Genomic DNA, 23,863 nt, shown 5'->3' on the forward strand with positions numbered 1-23,863 from the left:
ATCGTGAAAATTGTCCAATTTCAAACGCTTATTGCTCATGATGGATTGATCAGATTTTTGCGTCAATCGATTTCGGAACTTCATAACATTTTTTTTATATTGAAGAAAATAATATTTGTCATGAATCTAACTATCGAACAATTAAAAAATCTCAACCCCTATCCTAACGGAAATACCCACTTCTGATTGGTCGAAATTGACGACACATGCGGCGGGTCCCTAACAGAGACATCAAAACCAAGCTGCCTGGGGGAAATCGACATCGCAAACACATGAAAGTGGGGGGAGCTTTTTTCCCATCGAAATGTGTTCTTTAACAGAGCTTTTAAATCAAGGTGCCTGGGGAAATCGGCATTGCAAATATATGCATGTCGGGGGCATTTTTATATTGCAAGTAAGGTGAATGATACGATATATAATAGCAAACAAAATTTTAATTTGGATCTTGAATGTTGGTTGCTTCGTGAAATTCCACATCAATGATCGATCGTTCATTGTGAAAAATTTTGCACAAGTGTGAATATAAAGTTGTATATGGTAGCAGTTGGGTTGGAAATGACTTGATATATGAAATGATCTATTTCAATTTTCATAAATAAAAACCAAGGTTTGTTCCCTCTCGAGAACCGGTCATCAGGTTTAAGCTTGTTGTGTTCAGTTTCACCCAAGGGAAGTTAATACGGCAGAAAAATTGGAAAAGTGAAGAAATATTAGAAAAAGTGATTTCCCATATGCTCTACATATAGTATTAGGTGTTGTTGTCCAATTAAAATTGGGTTTTGGTTGAATAAACACTCAGAAAGTAAAAAATATAAAAGAAAATAACTTTTTCCATTTCAAATAGTTTTTCTCTGTATTAAAGAAAAATTGATGATTGTGTTCGGTATTGGTAATTATCTTATACAGGGTGGGCCATTTAAAGTGGAAGCATCTGGCAACCCCATAACTTTTGACAGAGATGTCAGATTAACAAATGTCATACCGCGTTGGAAGCGTTATTTCAGTACAATTTTAACCAGGGAACAATACACACCTAAACAACGCGCTGAAATTGTTCAGCTGTACATTCAAAATAACTTCTCAATTGTGTTAACTAAACGTGCGTGGAAAAATAAAAATAAAGTTAAAACATCGCCTGGAGACAACACTATACGTCGATTATGTGCCAAATTTATATCGTCTGGTAGTGTTGGTAATGCCAGTCATCTGTCCAGACAACGACCAAGACGTTTCGACGAGAATATTGATGCCGTTCGAAAACGAAAATGGAGCAACGGTAACCGTGAATGGGGAGCGTTATCGGACAATGATAACCGATTTTTTATTGCCATTTGTTCGTGAAAATGAATTGGACAATTACTGGTTCCAACAGGACGGCGCTACATGCCATACAGCGGCTGCCACGACCAAATTATTGCGCGAATTAATATCGAAAAACGGCGATTATGACTGGCCACCGAGATCACCTGATTTGACGCCTCCTGACTTTTTTTATGGGGATATTTAAAATCCAAGGTATACACTGGTAAACCAAGGGCCCTGGCTGCGCTGAAAGACAATATCCGACAAGAAATTGCTGCCATATCGGCCGAAACATTGGGCAAAGTGATGGAAAATGCCGAAAAAAGGGCACATTTTGCGGTCAAAGCCAGAGGCGGTCATTTACGAGATATCATAATCAAAAAGTAGTTAGAACAAATCTCCTTGGACCAAAATAAATGAATTTCAAAAAAAAAAAAAATTTAAAATTCCACTTCTTTACTTTGCTATTGCAAAAACAAATCCTTCCACTTTAAATGGCCCACCCTGTATTACATTGGTGAGTTTTTTTTTATTTATTTCATCCATACATAACACAGGAACCATCTCGTCTAGGATCACAGAGGGCAGTTTTCATCATATCCCGTTCCACTTCGGTATCTTTTATCTGATACGCACCATCCAACGACTGTTTACCATCCTTCTGTCATCATCACTCGGTAAACACTGGTGGAGTACAAACAATACTCAACAACCAAACAGAACGGCCCTTTTCAGGGCCACCAAATCAAAGAGTGTTTTCTTGGCCTCAAAATTTCGAATCGCCGGAAGACAGATACAACGGGTATGGGTATGGTTGTGGTTATGAGTTCAATCACCTAGTGCAGATATGGTTAATAAACATCCTATACTTCATAGGGGAAGAGCGACCTTCGATCACCATGTCTTTGTTTCCAAATAGCATATGGACCGCCTTTTTCGCTCATCTCGTCCAGACCACGATGTTCTCATAGTTCGTGCTCTCGCAGCCAATCTTTGCGTTCAAGTCGCTCATGAGGATATCGATATTTCTCTTAACCTTCCTTGAATTCGGTCCATGATGGCATTAGGATCGGTGTAATAATTCTCATATTTACATAATTTTTCCAGAACCGATCTTTTTGTCTACCACCTGTTTCCTAATGGAAAATCATATCGTGAAAGATATGAGGAGAAACATGTATGAACCCAGACAGAGAAATTGGTTAGGGTGAGATAACGAAAGATAACAAAGGTAGTACTGCTCCAGCTGGGCAGAGAGAAAATAGTTTTTGGGACTCACTAAATTGACCGAAAACCTGTCGATTTCGCTACAACCGTCTCCAAATTCGTTGAAACACTTGGTACAATGTACACAATGTATGACTTTTTTCGTCACAATATGACAAGTTATAATTTTTACTAGTAGTTTTATTCAATTCGCGTGGCGATGGTTTGAATACTTTTACTTTTACGTTTGCTACTTGGGACTCATTGGAAACCAAAGTTTATCGCATACATTCCAACATGAACACGAAAACATCGACATTCTCAGGTTTTGTAACATCGATGTTAAAAAATGTTCACAAAAATCATCACCAATAAAATCGTCCGCACAGAAATGATGAACGATCGAATGGCTTTGTTCACCACGCAAAACAAATTGTAAGGATGGACAGAGCACTCAGTTCATTCATTTTGAACATTCTGTTCAAAATATTGGGAGTATTATCTAAAAAAATCATTCGTTTGCATCAGTTTAAGTTTCGTAACAAACATGAAGTCATACCTCAAAATGTATTATTCGTGAACATTGCTAATGACAATGTCAGTCGGTTCGAGTAACTTAAAGGGCATATTATTTTTCTGATTCCACTAAATACAAGGCATATTTCTCTGTGACTCTGATGGAATGTCTTCGGCTCACTTTATTTTTTTTGCATCTCGTATTCTCATGATGTGTCCATTTCATGTCTTTTTAATGCAATTATTCAATACCGTTGCTTTCTTATTTTTGAATCAACATATCACAAATGATTTTTCGAATATCGGTATTTCATTCCATAAACAATGTGTCCCATAATTGGTCCCACAATTTTTCATTTGCGCTTTATATGAACAAAGTATTTTTTTTGTGTGCATCCTTTTGACAGTTCAACGCAGAAGCGTCTGCGCTATATTTATTATGCAATTTAGTTTGTTCGTCAAATGAGTGGATTCGCACTTCGTCTTCCCAAGGGTTCATAAAATCTAGAAATGTTTGAATGTCAGGACGAAAAACTTCATTAAACGCGTTAGGAAGCAAATTGAACGAAATCCGGCAAGATCGGATCGGAGGTTGGGAAACTACAACAAAAGTCTGAATAAGGTGAACCGTACAAGAAACAGTTGGTAGAGGAGATGTGTCTAAAACGCGCCTGCCGGGCAATTCGACCCGCCTCATTTTCTCGTAAACCAGCAAGAATAGAAATGCAATGGATATAGGCAATCGTGCTAGTCAATAATTGAATCCTACCAGGCAAGTTTTACATTTGTAACATGCTTTAAAAAAATGAGAAACATAATTTTCTTTGGAAGCAATTTTCGATGTAATTTTCTACATCATTTCTATAAGGTTTTTGTTGCTTGAAACCGAATCAGAGGCGATAACTGTTGGTCATATCTATTGAGTCGAGTTCCCAGTGAATATCTCAGAGGAAGAAAATGGTAAGAAATGATTCTTTTCTTTCTCAATTTGATATTTCCCGCATCAGCTTACCATCGGGCATACCCTCGATCGGGGCAATTCGCTCGCTTTCGGCCGTAAACATTCTCACGAGAGAAATAGCTTGTATGTGAGGGATGCCAGATGATGTTTTCAAATATCTCTGCATGGCACGAATAAATGTCTTCAAATGTAATCATAATGAACATAAATGAGCAAATGAACACGATATTTCTAAATCATGTTCGATAAATCACACAAACAATTGTTTTCACATACTCTGAAATGACCTCAGTATGTTTTCACAAAATTAAATGTCTTCAAAACGAAAACATGTCATCACATCTGGCATCTATATTATGTGCTCAGAGAATGCAGGAACACAAGAGCGCGGACTGAAGAATCAACGCAAGAATACTGGGGAACACGCTCACCGGAGGCACGGTTCCTTCTCTTCGCTGGTGGGTATGAAGGGAATAGATTGAAGGATTCTCTCATTCATACAAGCTGTTTCTCTGAGAGAAACAACTCATGGGCATATTATACCTCTGCTGGGCCATTTAACACCGTATTATTAGAAATTTAGAATTTGGGCGCCTTACAAAATAAAATTCGTAGCACTTTTGTTATTCAGTATCTAAAATGCAGAACGATTACAGATGATTGAGGGTTAACTAATATACGTACTGACGTAGTTGGCTGTCTTACCACATCCCGACGACGTCTGATTCCAGAAGCTGCCCGAAACAGAAAAATCTGTTAAAGATTCGGATCTGCCTTCTTAGAGAAAACGATCACTATCGTCCGATGCCATATTGTGGGTTTATGATTCGCTTTGGTTGAATGCAATTTGGTTTTTTTTTACAGTCTGCTACACAGAATTTTTATTTTGGAGCTGTTGTCAATTACCCGAATTACATGGTCATTTTACAGCCGATAGATTATTATTTTCTGCATCCAGTGGTGTAATTAACTCAGTATTGAAAAAAAATGGCGCTTGGTTTTTACAGAACTTTATCAAACATCAGGTGGAAAAATTGCGTAACTTGATTATTATTTCAGTGAATCAAATTTCCACACATTCGTTGGAAAGCTACTGTCATTGCGCGTCTTTTTCAGTATATGTTAAAAAGTTGAAGCGTAAACACCATAGTTTCTTGCCACTTAAAATATGTTGAATTTCGTACCAACGAAAGTGTTTTTGCGTAATGAAGTCACACCATTACTTCAATATGAAAAAAAGCTGCGGAAAGTCATCGCATTTTGGTGGAAGTTTATGGTGACCAGTCTCCAACAGAGCGAACGTGTCAGACGTGGTTTCCACGGTTTCAAAGTGGTAATTTTGACTTGGAGGATCAAGAATTGGAGGCTTTACTCGATTAAGATCCGTCACAAACGCAACAAGCACTTGCATATACACTTGGAGTAGTTCAGCAAACCATATCCGATCGTTTAAAAGCAATGGGAATGATCCGAAAGACAGGACATTGGGTGCCGTATGAATTGAAGCCACGAGACGTCGAACGCCGTTTTTTCACGTGCGAACAACTGCTCCAACGGCATAAAAGAAAGAGTTTTTTGCATCGAAACGTTACTGGCGCTAAAAACTGGGCCCATTACGACAACCCCAAACGTCGGGCAACGTATGGCCATGCACCAATATCGACGGCCTGCGCGGCCAGAAGGTTATGCTGTCTATTTGGTGGGACCAGCTGGGTGTGGTGAACTATGAGTTGCTAAAACCTAATGAAACCATTACGCGGGACCTCTACCGACGACAATTGATGCGTTTGGGCCGTGCACTGATGGAAAAATGGCCGCAATACGAGGAAAGACACGATAAAGTTATTTTGCAGCACGACAGTGCTCGGCCGCATGTCGCGAAACCAGTCAAAACAAACTTGGAAACGCTAAAATGGGAGGTCCTATCCCACCAGCCGCCTCCAGACATTGCTCCGTCCGATTATTAGTAGCAATAAGTTGAGATTCCTATGCCGAAAAACACGGCTTGAATGTATTCTGGAGTGGCAAGCTCTAGAATACGCGTGATCACAGTGCAAGTCGGAAGAAATTTCTTTGACGAAAAATCTCCCGGCCAGAAGGGGGATCGAACTCAAACCCCCGGCATGATAATGTGGGACGCTAACCACTCGGCCACGGGAGCACCAGGACTGCTACAGTTGCTATTGGAATGGTATGAATTAGTAGGAAGCCGTGATATCGAAGAAAAATTTTGGAGGTGGAAATTTGATGACGTGCGGAACATTTCATTATCATGCCATGGTTTCCATTTGTATTATTCCAAATTTAGGACTTTATCTGGGACTATTGGATTAGATTTCAATTCGTTACATAGAGCATGGCAGAATCGCAGATCTAATATTTCAACAGAATAATGAGATTCAATTCACATTTCTGACCAATCATAGGCTTGGCCTGAAGAGATGAACATCTTTTTACTCGGCAAGCCGGCTTGCAGCCCGGATTAAAGTCCAATGGAAAGCACTGGCACTGGTCGACCTAGCAATATCCCAGAGGTTTTCATTTGCGAATACGTCGAAATTTCATAAATAACTCTTTAGTAAAAAATCCGGTGACTCTGAAAAGGATTAAAGGCTTGCGTGGTTTCGTAGAATCATTTCGAGAAGCAGCGATTCTTTCTTGCCTTTGCGATACAATACGATACAATACAATGGTCATATGTCGCAATTTGTTTCTTTATATCAATGCACGCATTGCACTGAGTCTGATGGTTGTGTCAATTTCTATGCCAGATGCACTTCAGGTGAAATATTCGCTAGCGTTTACAGCTCGAGGAGAAACATAAAACACAAAACGAGAATAAGCGATCTTTGTTGTTTCGGGTACAGAAAGATTCTTAGAATTTTCCTCAGAGGAGATGCAATACTTATACGATAGCGACAGCTTACTTACTATGCAAAGGTGGAGTTTACTTCGCAAATATTCTGGTTTCGCTATTCCCCTTCGTTGTTTCTAATCTAGCGGCTGCATGAATTTTCCGTTATTTACAGCTCTGTTCGGGAAAGCACACAAATGGACAGAACAAATGTATGGGGAAATGCGAATGCTTCCAATTTTCATCAATTTAAACCATATACAGACTATGGGATTGTAATGTATAGCATATCTAACAAATCTTAGGCGATTTCCGATTCAATTGGTATGCAAATCGTTAAAATCCGGTTACAGCAAAAATAGTTATTAACGTTCACTTTATTTCATAAAAACGTGACCTGTTTTCTGATTTGGCACCCTTAATGTAAGACGTATTCCTACGTCAAAAAACCCTACTCTCCGAGATCAAATCCAGATTATTGTATTCGGTCGAAGAACTGTCAATGATTGAACATAACGATGAACCCATCACTGGACATATCCTACCACACACGGGTACTCTTTCTCTTGGGATGATGATGTGTTGGGAGATGGTGTGTAACTGATGCTGGCGGATGATACTGTTTTCCCGATTGAAAGGGGTTGGTAACTTACGGCAGTGGGCGCACTTTAAACCCCCGCAAGGGTCGACTAACCGAAAACGCTTCGTAGATTTCCTTCCAATGGGACATTTTCGTCGTCGTCGAAGAAGAAAAACCGCGGAATACTCCAAATACCACTGTCTATATTTCTCTGTCGGACACTGTATGACGCACTTTTTTATTTCCGATCATCATCTTCCGATATGCTTTTTTTCTCTTATGTTTCAAGCGGAAAATTTGTAGAACTGCAGATTGGGGGTGGGTGGGTAAGTAGGTGATGGCGCAGTAGAAGCAATTGCTCGAAGGGGAGAAAATCGCAATTATAGCATTGAGAGAGAGATGATTGAACCAGCAAAACACTCACACCGACATTATTATCTCGAGTTTTCTTAATTTCACTAAATCTGTTTTTGTTTGATTTCTTGTTTCTCACTTTTTTTTATCCGTTCCCGCAGTGGCCCAAAACCGATTTGTTCGGCAATTTCACATCACTCAGGTTGCAAGCTAATGCTGCTGCTGCTGCTGCTGCTGGTGGTGTAAACTGTGTGCGTTTGTGCGCGAATATTTTCCCGAAACGAAACAGAAACAGAAAATTAGGCCTCGGAAAAAGCGGGCCGCAACCAAAGTCGCACTCGAGCACACTTTACGCGCAACGGATTTCGCCGGACGGAGGGCACTACCTATGTTGTTGATGGTTCGATGGTAATCTAAAGAGAGGTGTGTTTTTTATGACGGGGTTCGAGAAGAAAGTTTGGTAAGATTCCACACACGCACGCACATAAGCACACATACACTCAAAACGATCGGAGATCACACCGACCTGCGGTCAACGGATGTCGGAGGAAGGACAACACTATCCCGGGACTGGCCAGCAATCCTAGCCTGGACGACTAGAAGCGCCAGAGCGCGAAATCACCACGAAATGCACAAAGTTCTTCGAACACGCGATCTCTAGATCTACACTACGAGGATATAGGGCTAGACAGAACTTGAACTGTTTTTTTTTTTTGGTTTGTTTGATCACTACTAACCTCTGGGAGCCGGCGTTGGACTTTTTGTCACTGATACTCTTGAGGTACTCGGACGGTTTGATCAGATGGTTGGAATTGTCGGTGGATCCGTTCGGGAAGGCCGGCGGTACGAACGGGAGTACGAGCTGCTTGTTCACCAGATTCGGACCGTGACTGGACGACGAGAGAGCGGAGTTCGAGCGCGACTGGTAGTGCTGCTGATAGCCGTAGAACTGCTCGTCGACTGCCTTGGTCGAACTGGTCGGGCTGAGGAGGGTGCCACCGTTTCCGTTACTGCTGCTGTTGTTGTTGTTGTTGTTGTTGCTGTTGCCACTCGTGGTATTGCTCGTGGTGGTGGTGGTGGAGTTGCCGTTGCTGTTGTTGTTATTCCCCGCGATGAGTTTGGCTTTCTTGTTCGCTGTTGCGAATAAACGGAAGGAAAACGAGAGAAAAAGACGAAAAAACGGAATAAATGGAAAAGATACTTAGTTAGCCTGGTTATAAGACCCGCGGTTGCAATCGGAGTAAGAGCAAGAAAAAAGTAGGTAAAAATGTTATGAATTGCACACGAATGGAGTTTTCCCCCCTCAGGTTGAGGAAGATGAGTGTGTGTGTGTGTGTTTATGAGCATTCGCCGCGAGCTTATCTCTTTTCCTAGCAATATCACGCACGCAGCCAATGGCGGTTTCGGGAACACGTAACGCGTGTTTCTCGGCATACCATCAATTTTGCGACAGATTTTATTAACTCCTAATGCAATTTTGAGGCAGCCGCGGACTATCATCTGCTTGTTAGACGGTGATTGCGCGTTCGGCAGGTGAATTGGGGTGATAGAGTTACAATCCCCGGCACTGCTCTCTTATCGAATTAGGGGTTATTGCCGCCGGGGAGTTTGCACAGCGTTACATCACATTCTTTGGTGCCAAAAAAAATGTTCAAGCGAAAATGAAAGTGACAAACGGTGGCTTCCATCAGTTTGGAGCAAATGAAAGCGTTTTTCCAATTCGAGTGAAGGGTTTTTGGCTCATGTGGCATGATGGTTTGCAAACGTCCAAGCATGGAAAAGTGAAGGGTCATCAAAATCATTGAAAACAAACAATCTTGACATCGATCTTGGCGTGTGCCCTTTCATGCGATTGGAATCAGAGATTCATCGCAAGAGCAATGCTGTAACGAAAACAGCGAGATAATTACTCAGTCTTGTAAGTCTCAGGGATCTGCAAATGGTTGCTCTACTTATTACACACAAAATTTAAAGCCAAACAATTTTAGGTGGCCCCGAATTTGTTGCACTGTATTTTCCATAAAAAAATTATATTGGCTATTTTAGTTTCCATCGATATACGGTAATCTATTCTATGCTTATCCCTTATCAAAAAATGTTAGTCCTGTATTTTCTTTCATTCGTCCCTTAGGATGCGCCATGAGTAATCATCTGAACAAAGCTGATTTGAACACCGATCTCTTGTTAAATTTATCGAAATTGTATTCGTTTTTAAACTCGTAGTTTTTGAACCAGTTCCAGTTCCTTAACAATAATGCTGAATTACACTTCAAACGTGTAGTTTTTGGTGAAATTTTGAAAATTTTCAGACTTTTTATGTTATTTTTTGAAATGCTGATACTTGGCTAAGACTGAGACTAATTGTTTCTTTGTTTTGCTGAATATGCAGTATTGGTACACCCAAAGTTAATAACACATGTTATGGCATCCCGATTTATTACATTGCATAAGCTTAAAAATAACAGAGCCAATATGAGCGGGCGAAACAGGAGACACATTTCAATGAAAGCATATGAAAGCTTTTCGTATAGTTCGCCAAATACGCGTCCCAGACAGAGAAAGATATATTCTCGTTCATGTTCTTCTTTATCCTCTTAGAAAACACTTTCCACTTTCCAGCATTTTATGATAAGGTGTAATATTATCACGCTTCTATATAACAGCACTGGCAGCTATACGGATAGCGTGGTCCTGTGAAATAGCTTTGCATTCCAGCCGACCTTGGTTCGATCCCCATTGACGTCGTATGGACTTTTTTTTTGGCACAATCCCAAATGAAATGAGAAAAGAAAACAGAAAGAGATGTCTGCTCGCATACATACAAACCATTTTTAAGCTCAGCTCATTATTTGCGCATTTGACCCTCCAGCACACGATATGACATTATTTCTGCCAAAGATGAAATGTTTTCAGCCAGCGCTAGTTTGGGTGTAGGCTGGCCAACTATTTCATGAACAACGCGTTAGGCTAAATAAAATAAACTCAAATAATTATATTTTTAGTGAAATTCATTAAGTGATTAAAACCTAGAATAAAACCAATCAATTATTCTAGGGTGTGATTGCTTTGTTCTCTGCAACGACGGAATATTTAGATGATCAAGAGACATTGTAGAGGAGATTATGATTTTTGGAAAAATTATTATACAATTTGTCGTATTCTAAGTCCTTTCGGAAAGTATCGGTGCTTTCATGGTTCCAACATTGAGTCGTGACTTTTCCATTGTCCACATATTGTTCAACGTAGAAAATCCCATTCAACTAGTGCGCTACTACCAGACAGACACTAAATATGATCTGCAAGCTTCGCGGATTCCTTACATTCTAGAAATATGTTTTCAATTTCTGAAAATATGTGCTCCCAAAAATTTACAAGCAGCACGAATTTTTTTTCCACCTTTTAATATCATTACCTGTAATTTCTTGTAACATTATTCGCTCATCAAACAATATGTTTTCATCTATTTGAACAGGACCTTTTTTTATTAAGGCTACTTCCTGGATATCGATTTTCATACAATCCATTGAAACTGTTGTGTTTATCCTGGACCAGCCTTCCATTATTCAATGTACTTTCATGCAGTATTGTTAAAATCGTTTACAACTAGAATCAACTAGACTTTTAAGAACAGTCTGCACCTCACTAGTCAAAAGTACTTTTTATTTTTAGGCTGATGAATTCTAATCAAATCATACAACTTAACAGTAATATCTGTGGCAAATACAGGTAAACCTGTTTTTTGTGTGATATTCTTTTTTTGTGCGATTTTTTTTTGTGTGGTATGTGAAAAAGATCATATTAGATTAATGCGCAATCGAAATTATCAGTCATTAGATTTGAGTGAGTGAGTAGAAGTGAGTAGGCCGCTTATTGATGTGACGAAGAAAAAAGAATATAACATGTATTTTAGTTTTAAAATCCTATAATAATTTACGTCCACGTTCCATGCATCCTGGAGCGTTAGAATAAGATTTATTTCAAAGCGTAGATTATAGTTATAGTTATCGAAAGATGCCTACGAACGGAATTATTATTCTAGAGTTGTTTTCTTGGGAAAACTTTTTACTTTTTTTCAAACTACTTATGAAGTTTTAAATGATTTTTTGTGTGCGGTCCTTATCCCTCGCACAAAAACAAGTTCAACTGTGAGGGAAATCAGGGTAAAGCCGACGCCTCCTGAGTTTCCCAGCTAGAAGCAATTTTTTGAAAATTTTCCGATGTCCCCTGTACACACTTGTTATTTCTTACGTTTCGAATCACCCTGCACTCAAAATTAATTTTTAGCGCATGTTTTGCCATCCTGATTTATAACATTATATGAGCGTAACAAAAATTGTGCTACCCCTCCATACTAGTACAACATTTGTATAACATACAGGGTACAACTTCGATATAACGTACACATTTTCCAATGGACGAATTCCATGCTGACTCGTCTAATAAAATAACACTGACAAAATTCTCATTTTTCTCAAAAACGTATTTTTTTTAAATTCTCATAAAAATTACCAAAAGTAACAGTGCCCTTCTCCCAATTTATGGGAGACTTGTTGGTAGTTGTATGGAATATTCATATAAAATTCTCGTTCAGAATTTCCATAAAATATGTTTTTGAAAAAAATATATCTAAAATAATATTGTTTAATGATATTTTTTTTAAATTACTTCACTATTTTTTAATGAAAGCTTTAAAAATTTCCTATACTTCATTGTCTGACAAAAATTATGTAGTTTATATAGTTTTTGAGTTGGGTTTATTTTTGAAATTTGAAGTTATTTTTAGCTTTTTTTAAAAAAAAAGACTTGAAAACTTTAAGACCTGCAAAATTTTATTCATAGAATGAAATATAGGAAATAATTAATTTTTTCATTAAACACATTTTTAATTATATGAATAGTCCATATAACTACCAACAAGACATCCCATCGGAAAAAGGGCACTGTTACAGGGAAAAAGTTTTTTTTTTAACAAGTAAGCGGTAATTTTACTTATTTACCTTCAATCAACAGTATAAAGAGAAACATCATGAGAAAGGTTCGCTTCACCTTCTAGTTGGATTTTGTCATCATTGTTAACGAACTCTTCCCAAACAGCATCACAATAAAGTAATATGAGCTATGTTTCGAAGCTTTTTGTTATTATGCTTCGATACAACGTACAATTCGATACAACGTACAATTTTGAACGTGAAATGTACGTTATATTGAAGTTGCCTCGTAGGGGAACCGCGGGTAAGACGGACAGAGGAGGTATGATGGACATACTTGGTTGATTTGTATAGTTGCATTATGAATTTCAAATTTCTGTTGATGGGAACCCCTTTTACATGTTATTCTAGAATATTTAAACCATCCTATGACAATGAATACTGATCAAAAGTGAAATAGGGAAACAAAAACTGAAAATCAAACATGATTCCGCGTGTGGATGTAATTTTTGTGGCTTCAATATTAAGCATTTTGGATGGTTTAATTGCAAAATTTAATTCGCTAATGGTTATATTTCGGTTTGTGAGTTGACAGAGAAGCGATATTAGGTATGTACGGAAAAGTAAACTATTTCGTAAGTGGAAAATTTAAATTATTGAAATAATTGCACTCGTGGGGTTGAAATGGACAGTCAAATCCATAATCACATACAATGCATGATAGAAAGTGAGGAGAAAAATATTGAACTCTTTTTTATATTGCTTTCTCTTTTTGTTCTATTTCAGTTACAGGATGCACAAACACTGAAAGAGAGCGAAATTATTCCTCTCGCAAGCAATAAACTTCTACTCTTCGTATATTATTGGCCTGTCCATATTCCCCCCATTTCCCCCCGTGCACCCGTGGCCGAGTGGTTAGCGTCCCACACTATCATGCCGGATGTTCGGGTTCGATTCCCGTTCTGGCCGGGGGATTTTTCGTCAAAGAAAATTCTTCCGGCTTGCACTGTGGTCACGCGTATTCTAGAGCTTGCCACTCCAGAGTACATTTAAGGCGTGTTATTCGGCATCGAAATCTCAACCAAGTATTAATGAATGACGCTAGTTAATGAACACGTTGAGACGGCAAAAGTTCCACAGGGAACGTTAACGCCATTAAAGAAGAAGAAGATATTCCCCCCATTACATGTCCATTATACCCGCATCGGTAAAAATGTTCTACTTTTCGGCTTGTTTTAATTTCACTAAAAAATGTGAAAAAAAACACTTTTTTATAAACTATTTGACCAATTATTTCGAAAGCCAGTACATTGAACTGTAAGAAACTGCTTTTAAGTTTTGGAAAACATGAGTTTCCAAAGATACAAATGAAGTTTGTCTTAACATGTCCGTCTTACCCCCATCTCCCCTATATGGCAGAACAATTTGAGGGAGCGTATCAAGAGACTCATTGCAAATAAGCACGAATTAACTCTTTCCGCATACTTTGCTACATACACGTTCCGTACCGACAAGAATACAGATTCATGTTTATGCTTTTCTTTTACTCTTGGAAAAACACTTTCCTTGCATACTTTTCAGATCCAACATGAGAATATTGCATGTGGTGCAATATTCTCACGTATTGTGCAATAGCACCAGTAGCTATTTTCTCTCCAGGCGTTCAGTCTGAGAGAAAGAGAGTTCTGCTCCCATACATACACACATTTTTTCAAACACTTTAAAAAGATGCTAGTTTAAGTGTATAGCTGCGGAAGTTGCTTTGCTGTCAAAACAAACAACAAAACAGAAACGGTCAGCAAACAGGAGTCCGTGTAGAATTACGCTAGTGTTATTTAGGTGTTTGAAAATGCTATTTTTTTGCACCTAATTGGATTTGGAGTGGATTTGGTGGATTTGCTGCTTATAGATGCTCGAAAACTTTGTTTTAAAATCTCAACCCCTATCCTAACGGAAATACCCACTTCTGATTGGTCGAAATTGACGACACATGCGACGGGTCCCTAACAGAGACATCAAAACCAAGCTGCCTGGGGGAAATTGTCATTGCAAATACATGAAAGTAGGGGGAACTATTGTTCCTACCGAAATGTATTCCATAACAGAGACATTAAAACAAATCTGCCTGGGGGAAATCGACATTGCAAGTATATGCAAGTAGGGGGCATTTTTATATTGCAAGTAAGGTGAGTGATACGATTAATTCTAGCAAATAAAATTTAAATTTGGAACTTTAATGTTGGTCGCTTCGTGAAATTTCATATCAATGACCGATTGTGTACTGTGAAAAATCTAGCACAAGTGTAAGCGTAAAATTGTATATGGTAGCAGTTGTGTTAAAAATGACTTGATATATGAAACGATTTATTTAAATTTTTATAAGTAAAAACCAAGTCGTTTGGTTTGAGCCGTCTGTTTTGTTGTGTTCATTTTCACCCAAGGAAAGTTTATACGGCGAGAAATAATTGAAAAGTGAAGAAAATTAGAGGAGGGTGGTGATTTCCCATATACTCTACATATAGTATTAAGTGTTGTTAGTCCCATTAAAATTCGCATTGAGTTGAATTAACACTCAGAAAGTTAAAATTATAAAATAAAATTACCTTTTCTATTTCAATTTTTTTTTCTTTATATTAAAGTATTATGTTTTTAATGATGAGAAAAAATGATTATTGTGTTCGGTATTGGTGATTATTTGATATTACATTGGTGAGTTTTTTTTTCTTTATTTCATCCATACATAACACAGGAGGCATCTCGTCTAGGATCACAGAGGGCGATTTTCATCATATCTCGTTCCACTTCGGTATCTTTCATCTGACACCCGACATTCAACGACTATTTACCATCCTTCTGTCATCATCACTCGGTAAACACTAGTAGAGTGAACAAACAATACCCAACTACCAAACAAAAAGGCTCTTTTCAGGACCACCAAATCATTATCAAAGGGTTTAACGATGAAATTCTTCAAACATATCCAAAACCAACAGATAGCCTAACGGAATCCTACGTCAACTATGCGGTCGTGTCTCGGACACAACCCTCCTGTGACTTTTTTCATTCAAATTCTGATCAATGCAATTACATATTATTCGCAGCTATCCCCCTTCTCTCCTGTTAAAGTGTTCTTAAAGTGTATATGGAGACTCTTGGTACTTTGAAATTATTGTAACAAATATTCATTCGTTTCTCTAAAGGTGTCGGTTTTACCCACACTCCCATTTATTTCACTAAAAAACATCAATTGTTGCGTTCCATAAAAAATCAAAAATATTCTGCAAAAATGGTTACAAATGTAATATGCAAAGTATTGCCCATCGCTAGTCACAACTTTTTCCCATCTTTCTGGAAATTCACGGATCCCTTTGCGGAAATAATCGGCCGGTTTGTCGGCTAACCACGAATCGATCCAATTTTTACTGGATGTCTGGAGAATACGGCGGGTGGTACCTCCCCTTTTAGCGTTTCCAAGTATGTTTTGACCGGTGCCGCGACATGCGGCCGAGCATTGCCGTGCTGCAAAAAACTTCATCGTGTCTTTGCTCGTATTGTGGCCGTTTTCCCTTCAGTGCACGCATCAATTGTCGTCAGTAGAGATCCTCCGTAATGGCTTCCTTCGGTTTTAGCAGCCCATAGTACACCACACCCAGCTGGTTGATGCATGGCCGGGTATCCATACATTGCCCGACGTTTAGGATAGTCGCAATGGATCCACTTTTCATCGGCAGTAACGATTCTATGCAAAAAAAAAAACTTTCTTTTATGCCGTTGGAGCAGTTGTTCACACGTGAAAAAACGGCGTTCGACGTCTCATACGGCAATGTCGCACCTTCCGGATCATTCCCATTGCTTTTAAACGATCAGATATGGTTTGCTGAGCTACTCCAAGTGTATCTGCAAGTTCTTGTTGCGTTTATGACGGATCTTGATCGAGTAAAACCTCCAAATCTTCATCTTCAAACTTTTTTGGCGGTCCGGAACGTTCTTCGTCTCCCAAGTCAAAATTACCACTTTTAAACCGTGAAAACCACTTCTGATACGTTCGCTCAGTTGGAGGATGGTCACCATAAACTTCCACCAAAATGCGATGATTTTCCGCAGGTTTTTTCTTTTATTGATGTAATGAAGTAACGCTCCCCGCAAAAACAATCTCGTTGGTACGAAATTCGACATATTCGAAGTGGCAAAGAACTATATTGTTTACGATTCAACTTTTTAAAATATACTGAAAAAGACGCGCAATGACAGTAGCTTTCCAACGAATGTCTGTAAATTTGAATCACTGGAATAATAATAAAGTTACGCCATCTGTTGTAAAACCGAAGAAACTTACCGGTACATCTAATAGAATGGTTCACGAAGAGAGTTTTGTAACAATTTGAAATCGAAGAAACATGAAAGATCCTGGAAATTCTGTGTAAATTCTTTAGGGTTACGATTTTACCCTGATTCCCCTACATTATCTCCTTCAACAAGGCCAGTACGTGTTAGAAACTGATTCATGGTAAAAAGCAACCATAGTTGAAAGCTTAGGTTTTCAATGACAGTAGATCTCGACGTTTCATGCAATTTCAATATATTTGGCACTTTTTTTTTCTACGAAAACCCTGATTTCCTTTATTCCCACCTTTGGGTGGTTTATCGATTTTCAAGAAAACTCAAACTTTGACCGCTTTGCGCCACTCTCCCTTAAATCTAATTGAGCTGATACTCTGCATAGGGTGTTTTTTCGAGGTAGTGAACATTTTTTATTTGATTTTTTTTCCATACAATCATTGGCACCCTAGTGTTCACTCTACATACGTCAAACGAGAAGTGAAGTGGAAGTATCAGTAAAATGTCATCAGCGACGATTCCGTCACGATGCCAGATTTTATAACCAGTGTTAGGAAATTGGTTTGCATTCTGCACAAATTTGTTCTTTTTTAACAAATAATTACTAAAGAAACTCTGACTGACGACTGACAACTGAGCAACATGTAGATGAGATAAGACAATTTTTTTTTTGACTGAGAATCATAATTGTGACCCATTGATCACGGTTTGACAATTCGGCGGAACATCTCCGGAGTACAATCTCACAATTCATATTCCCCGATTATAGCTCTGTAGATATGTCAGTGACCTTCTTCAATTATTACATCGGCAGAAATTTCGAGAACAGTACATACGATTTAGGTAGCCCCGTGACAATGCTTGGAAATGTTTGAATTGCCTTTTTCTTCAGAACGATTTTCCCACGTGAATAATTTACCTTCCACGTGAATCTGAAATCAATAATTCCCAGAAATTGATCGATGAGCCAAACAATTCAACAATTCAACCAAGACCAAATTTTTGAGAGCATTCTTCTCTCCACTCTTGCTACCTTTCTTCAACAATTCATTTTTGATTGCACTTCAATTATCGCATTTAATGGTTTCTTTTTATAGCGTTAATCTTACGTGATTCGATGATCATGATTGCGGTGGTAATTGCACATCCGAAGATGAAGAGATGACCGGGAGAAAAATGCGCGCCGTCGCGAGTTTGTGCAAAAGATTGTTATTTTCGAAGATGGCACTTGACATGCCTGAGTCATGTTAGGAAATAATAAATTTCCGTGAGACGTGATCTTACGTTGATCGCACTTGAAAAATTACAAAATAAAATGTATTTGATCGCAGTACAAAATTTAAAATGGAAAACAAAATAAACTATTTCGTTGCAAACAATTCAAAGTGCTAAGAAGAACTGGGTTTGATTTGCTGAGAACAAAATCCCTCGGACCAGTATCGGTATCTTCGGCTTATGTCAATGAGGTACATATAGAGGTGGAGCAGTAGGCGAAGTGTATCTGTATTGGCAACCAAAATATCGTATCGTAATTATTTGATTCAATATGGAATGTATATGGAAGAAACAAAACAATGTTGAAAGCAAGATAAGTGAAGTGGAAGGTAAAACGTAAACGGACGTATCCCGTAAGTTTGAACTTATTTACATAGATGGTATCCAATGAACACTAAACATTGACTACAGTTTCGCCGGCACGGTTGATTGCCGTTATGAACCAGCACAAAAAACAAAGCTGCAAATTATACGCCAGTGGCGGTACCACGATCAAAGCATTCCTTGAATCCCATTAGGCGAGCCAGCTGGCGGAAGCATATGCATAAAGGTTACTAGGTTACAATTTTCAACGACAACTGTTTATTTATTATACTGCTTCAAATACCTTCGACGAAATCAAATGTAACCATATCAACGTAAGTAATAACATAAACAAATCCAAACTTTTCGTCTTGCCATTCCTCATACGTCTTTTCTAAATAGTGTAAATTACGAGCCACCTGTTAACTCCACCATCTTGGTTGAAAGTACTCACGGTTGCATGAAAGTTTGAGCCAAAATTCTCATGAAATCATTCAACTGGTTGTTTTTTAACAGATGACAATTACATCGTGGCTTATTTCAATTATTCATGTGGTAAAAAAGTCCAGAGAGCAGTCGTATGCTTATTTCTCGAAAGCAGTAACATTTTCGGTGACATTTTGATTAACTGGCGATTATTATCTCACAACATGCACACCGACACTGAGAACCTTCGAAACAGCAACTTCATAACGGTAAAATAATGAAACTTTGTTTGTTTCTATGAACGTGGGGGAGTGAAAATGCCACATGCAAATATCACTCATATCCGTCTTTTTCGGCGTGATTTCACAAATATTCACTCCACGCTATCACATTAGCCTCATATTCAGCGAGAGCTCAACAAAAATGTACTTTTTTAATTGATAAATTACTTCCTGAAAATAGCATTTCCACATGGATGCGGTGGGCAGTAAAAGATAAACTCAACGACTGACGTCACTATTTGCGAAATAGTTATGGCAGCGCATGCTATGTCGCTCGAAACTCGACCATCTTCATTACCTTTTTTCCAGGACATTGGGCTTATGTGCAACGGTTTTCGGTTGTTTAGTTCGGTAGCAGCGATGACATCGTTTTGGTTTCTTCGTGGCGGCTAACTTCTCGCTCGACGCTCGCCGGCAATCGATGCTAACTTGATGATCACCAAACGCTCGTGTGTGTGTGTGTGTGTGTGGCGGCTGTCTTCAATGCCCAGCCTTTACAACAGTTCGAAAAAATATTCTCGGAGCGTCGAAAAGATGTAAACGACGCAAAGCGTGCCGGAAGCCCGAGCACGTCAACAACTGAAATCGGACATAAATAATCCGTGGGTATACAAAAATCGTGACACTTTTAGAACAGCTCCTGTAGATAGAGTGGTCCACTCTATCCCATTCCGTTAAGTATTTTCCATAGCCATAGCCGATTTTGCTTCAGCACACTAAAGGGTGTGTCACATCAAATTGCATCACGGAAAAAACGCTGTAGAAATTCGCCCAGTAGACCGATCCTTTTGAAAATTTTAGACAGTAAAATAAAAACTATTAAACAACTTTTGGCATTTTCTTTTTATTCATACTTCGAGCCCAAGCCCGTATGCTCGCACCTTCCTCTCTACCCCGTCCATAAGGTTCTGTACAACGTCAGGTTGTAGTTTTTTTTGAACAGAAATCCATTTTCTCTTGAAGTCCGCCTCCGATTTGACAACTTTTGGGTTCTTCCGGAGGGCCTGCTTCATAATCGCCCAATATTTCTCCATTGGGCGAAGCTCCGGCGCGTTGGGCGGTTTCATTTCCTTTGGCACGAAGGTGACCCCGTTGGCTTCGTACCACTCCAAAACGTCCTTTGAATAGTGGCACGAAGCGAGATCCGGCCAGAAGATGGTCGGGCCCTCGTGCTGCTTCAATAGTGGTAGTAGGCGCTTCTGTAGGCACTCCTTAAGGTAAACCTGTCCGTTTACCGTGCCGGTCATCACGAAGGGGGCGCTCCGCTTTTCGCAAGAGCAGATCGCTTGCCACACCATGTACTTTTTGGCAAACTTGAATAGTTTCTGCTTGCGAATCTCCTCCGGAACGCTGAATTTGTCCTCTGCGGAGAAGAACAACTGGCCCGGCAGCTGACGAAAGTCCGCTTTGACGTAGGTTTCGTCGTCCATTACCAGGTAATGCGGCTTCGTCAGCATTTCGGTGTACAGCTTCCGGGCTCGCGTCTTCCCCACCATGTTTTGCCTTTCGTCGCGGTTCGGAGCCTTCTGAACCTTGTATGTACGCAGGTCCTCCCGCTGCTTGGTCCGCTGGACGAATGAACTTTACAAATTCAGCTTATTGGCGACATCCCGGACCGAACTTCTCGGATCACGTCTAAACTGTTTAACTACGCGCTTGTGATCTTTTTCACTGACGGAGCATCCATTTTTGCCGTTCTTCACCTTCCGGTCGATGGTTAGGTTCTCGAAGTATCGTTTTAGTACTCTGCTGACCGTGGATTGGACGATTCCCAGCATCTTACCGATGTCCCGATGTGACAACTCCGGATTCTCGAAATGAGTGCGCAGGATTAATACACGACGCTCTTTTTCGTTCGACGACATTTTTCCAAATTTACGAAAAATTTACAGTGAAGCATGGCCAACGTGATCTATACACTCTTATCTGATTATAAGCGAAAGCTGAAGATATAATTCCTAAAAATTAAATTTCTACAGCGTTTTTTCCGTGATGCAATTTGATGTGACACACCCTTTGTGAAGGGATTCCTATAGAGATAGGCAATAGACAAAAATCGAAGATGAACCAAAACACGTGTAAGAAAAGTAGTTGTCAGAAATTGACTGAGCTTTCAAAATAGCCGTACTTGTCAGCATAAGTGAGAGACATGAGTACCAACATAATGCCTCAAAAAAAATCTAGAATCGAATATACTTAACCCGCGTAATTTCGGAAATCGCGATGCTTTTTGAACAGACCTCGTATACAGATTTTTATGATTTCAATAGTCTGCTTTCAAAGCAATTTTTGAGCTATTAAAACAAATTTTGAGATCATTAAATAACAAGCATATAACGCGTAGACATTTTATCTTTCGAATGAAGAGGTTATCATACCATGTCATTTAATTGGTTAGGTGGCATTACGGCTTAAAATCTTGTTGTTCCGGCGTAACTTTGAACTTACACCCCAGTAGAACAGTTCGGCTGAAAAGTTTATAAAGTAGCACAGTAAAACAATTTTTTTTTCTCGCAAAATTCAATTTCATTATTCAACATAATTGCTTTCGAGGGCGATACAGCGATTATATCAATCTTGCAACTTTTCAATACCATTTTTATAGTACTCTTTCGGTTTCTCCAAATTAGGTAATCACTTCATCATCGGTCTTAAAAAAAATTCGAACAATCAGAAAGTATACAATGTTTGCTTTAGTGTAGAGGTTTTTCCCGTTGACCTTCTCTGGTTTCTCATGAATCCTCCGTCGTCGGGTATAACAAATATTTCATAATAAGAAACCATAGCAGTATTGTGAGTTCGATTTTATTATAGAGGAGTTTCACGGTGACCTTCTCAGGTTTCTCATGGGCTCTTCGTCGTCGAGTATGACAAATTCGAAGAATCAGAAAGTATGCGATGTTTGCTTTAGTACATAAGTTTTTCCGGTGACCTTCTTAGGTTTCTTATAGATAACCTCCGTCGGGTGTCAGAATATATGAAGAATTGAGAAATTAAACACACTATGAATCCAAAATATATCGTCCGGCCGTCGAGTAAACGAAACATAATCGATTTTCAGGATTTCGTTTCGTCGAGTGGTTTAAAGTCCGCGTATACAGAATCTTATTACAGTGAATCCTGATTTTTACCCTACCCACTAACAACCATCCTCCCTGTGATAAACGCTAGGGAACCACGCTATAGAGGCACCCCTCCTGGCCTTCGGGCGGCGAGTATCATCCTAACATTCTTTCCCTTCCCCTGGTGACTGTAAGGACGTGGCCGGCGTCGTTAATGACCATTAAAAGCTCGAATCACCTAAAATTGCACAACAAAATGATTTGCTAGTCCCAAGCGTCATTTTGTGTGTTCTTTGTGCAATTTGGTTGGTTCAGATCAATCACGGAGAGCAACTACGAATTGTACAGTCTACCCAAGCTCAAGCTCAAGCTCACTTCATCATCGGTCTGAAATTTCTTGCCAGCGAGCATTCTTTTCAGGTCTGCGAACAGAAAATAGCCGCTGGGGGGCAGATCCGAAGAATACGGTGGATGCGGAAGCAATTCGAAGCCCAATTCATGCAATTTTGCCATCTTTTTCATTGATTTGTGACACTTTAAGAAGTTTCTCAATAACAAAAGTTGCTTCACCCTCAATGCTGTAACTCACGAACCAATCGACCGATTGCTGTCTAATGTTGACACGTATCCATTGAAGGATGGTGCTTTGTGATAGTCAAGTAGATTTTTGCAAGAGGCGCCATCTAGACGTCAACCTTATAAACTTTTCGACCGAACTGTTAGAAATGAGAGAGAGTCTTACGTCAAAAACATTTTTTTAGCTATCCGTTTTACTCTCAGCAAAAATTTCTCTTCTTATGAGATCAAATTTAATCGTACATTTGTATACCATGACGTGGTTGTGTAGAAATGCCTTACAGCCCAGCCGGCTTCGTTCGATCCCAGCTTTTTGGCATCGTAAATTTTTTTTCGGGTAAAATTCCAGCAGTCAGCAGACTGAGACAATGAGAGGTCTGCTCCATACTTGCTTAACAGGACAGCTTAACTTGCTTAACTTTTTAACACTCTCTAAAAGGTGCTTCTATTTGTGTATTTGTCACCTTAACGCAAAAAAAACAGGAAGTGGGTTATATCTATGGTATAACCGCAAAGGTGACGTAGGACTATCGTTGATTTAGAGATCATTTGTTTGAAGTTAGCGTTACGTTGGAGGCACAAGGTTTTATGCATCCAATATAGGATACGAAAAACCTTGTTCTGAAGAATAATCTTCAGAAGCTAACCTGCTAACTGTACTTGATTGACAAATCACAAACCCAAATGTATTATATGGATATTTTATGGATAGAAAACATTCAAATAAACTCTTTCGCTTGAATGAAATTTTCAATTCCAAGGGGAACTGGCAGATTATTTTCCAGCAACGATTAGATATTTCCACATTTTCCTCGATACTGGAAGCCCACCAGTGGTTAATACTAACTCGATAACCACATGTTAGTAGTACTTGATTGAAAAATATTTGGTCACAGTGTTA

The 23,863-nt window shown here is 39.1% G+C and overlaps 1 protein-coding gene across 9 annotated transcripts in view; it reads right to left on the minus strand.

Annotated features, from left to right (window-relative positions):
• LOC129765747 (putative uncharacterized protein DDB_G0282129) overlaps positions 1-23,863 on the minus strand; it is a 271,283-nt gene that overhangs the window by 9,013 nt on the left and 238,407 nt on the right. For all 9 annotated transcript variants that reach the window (XM_055766181.1, XM_055766176.1, XM_055766171.1 and 6 more), the window contains one exon: positions 8,511-8,907. In XM_055766181.1, the coding sequence (XP_055622156.1) occupies positions 8,511-8,907 (397 nt within the window). The remainder of the gene's footprint in view (positions 1-8,510; positions 8,908-23,863) is intronic.

This window comes from Toxorhynchites rutilus, chromosome 1, assembly GCF_029784135.1.
Source record: "Toxorhynchites rutilus septentrionalis strain SRP chromosome 1, ASM2978413v1, whole genome shotgun sequence".
Classification (NCBI taxonomy): domain Eukaryota; kingdom Metazoa; phylum Arthropoda; class Insecta; order Diptera; family Culicidae; genus Toxorhynchites; species Toxorhynchites rutilus.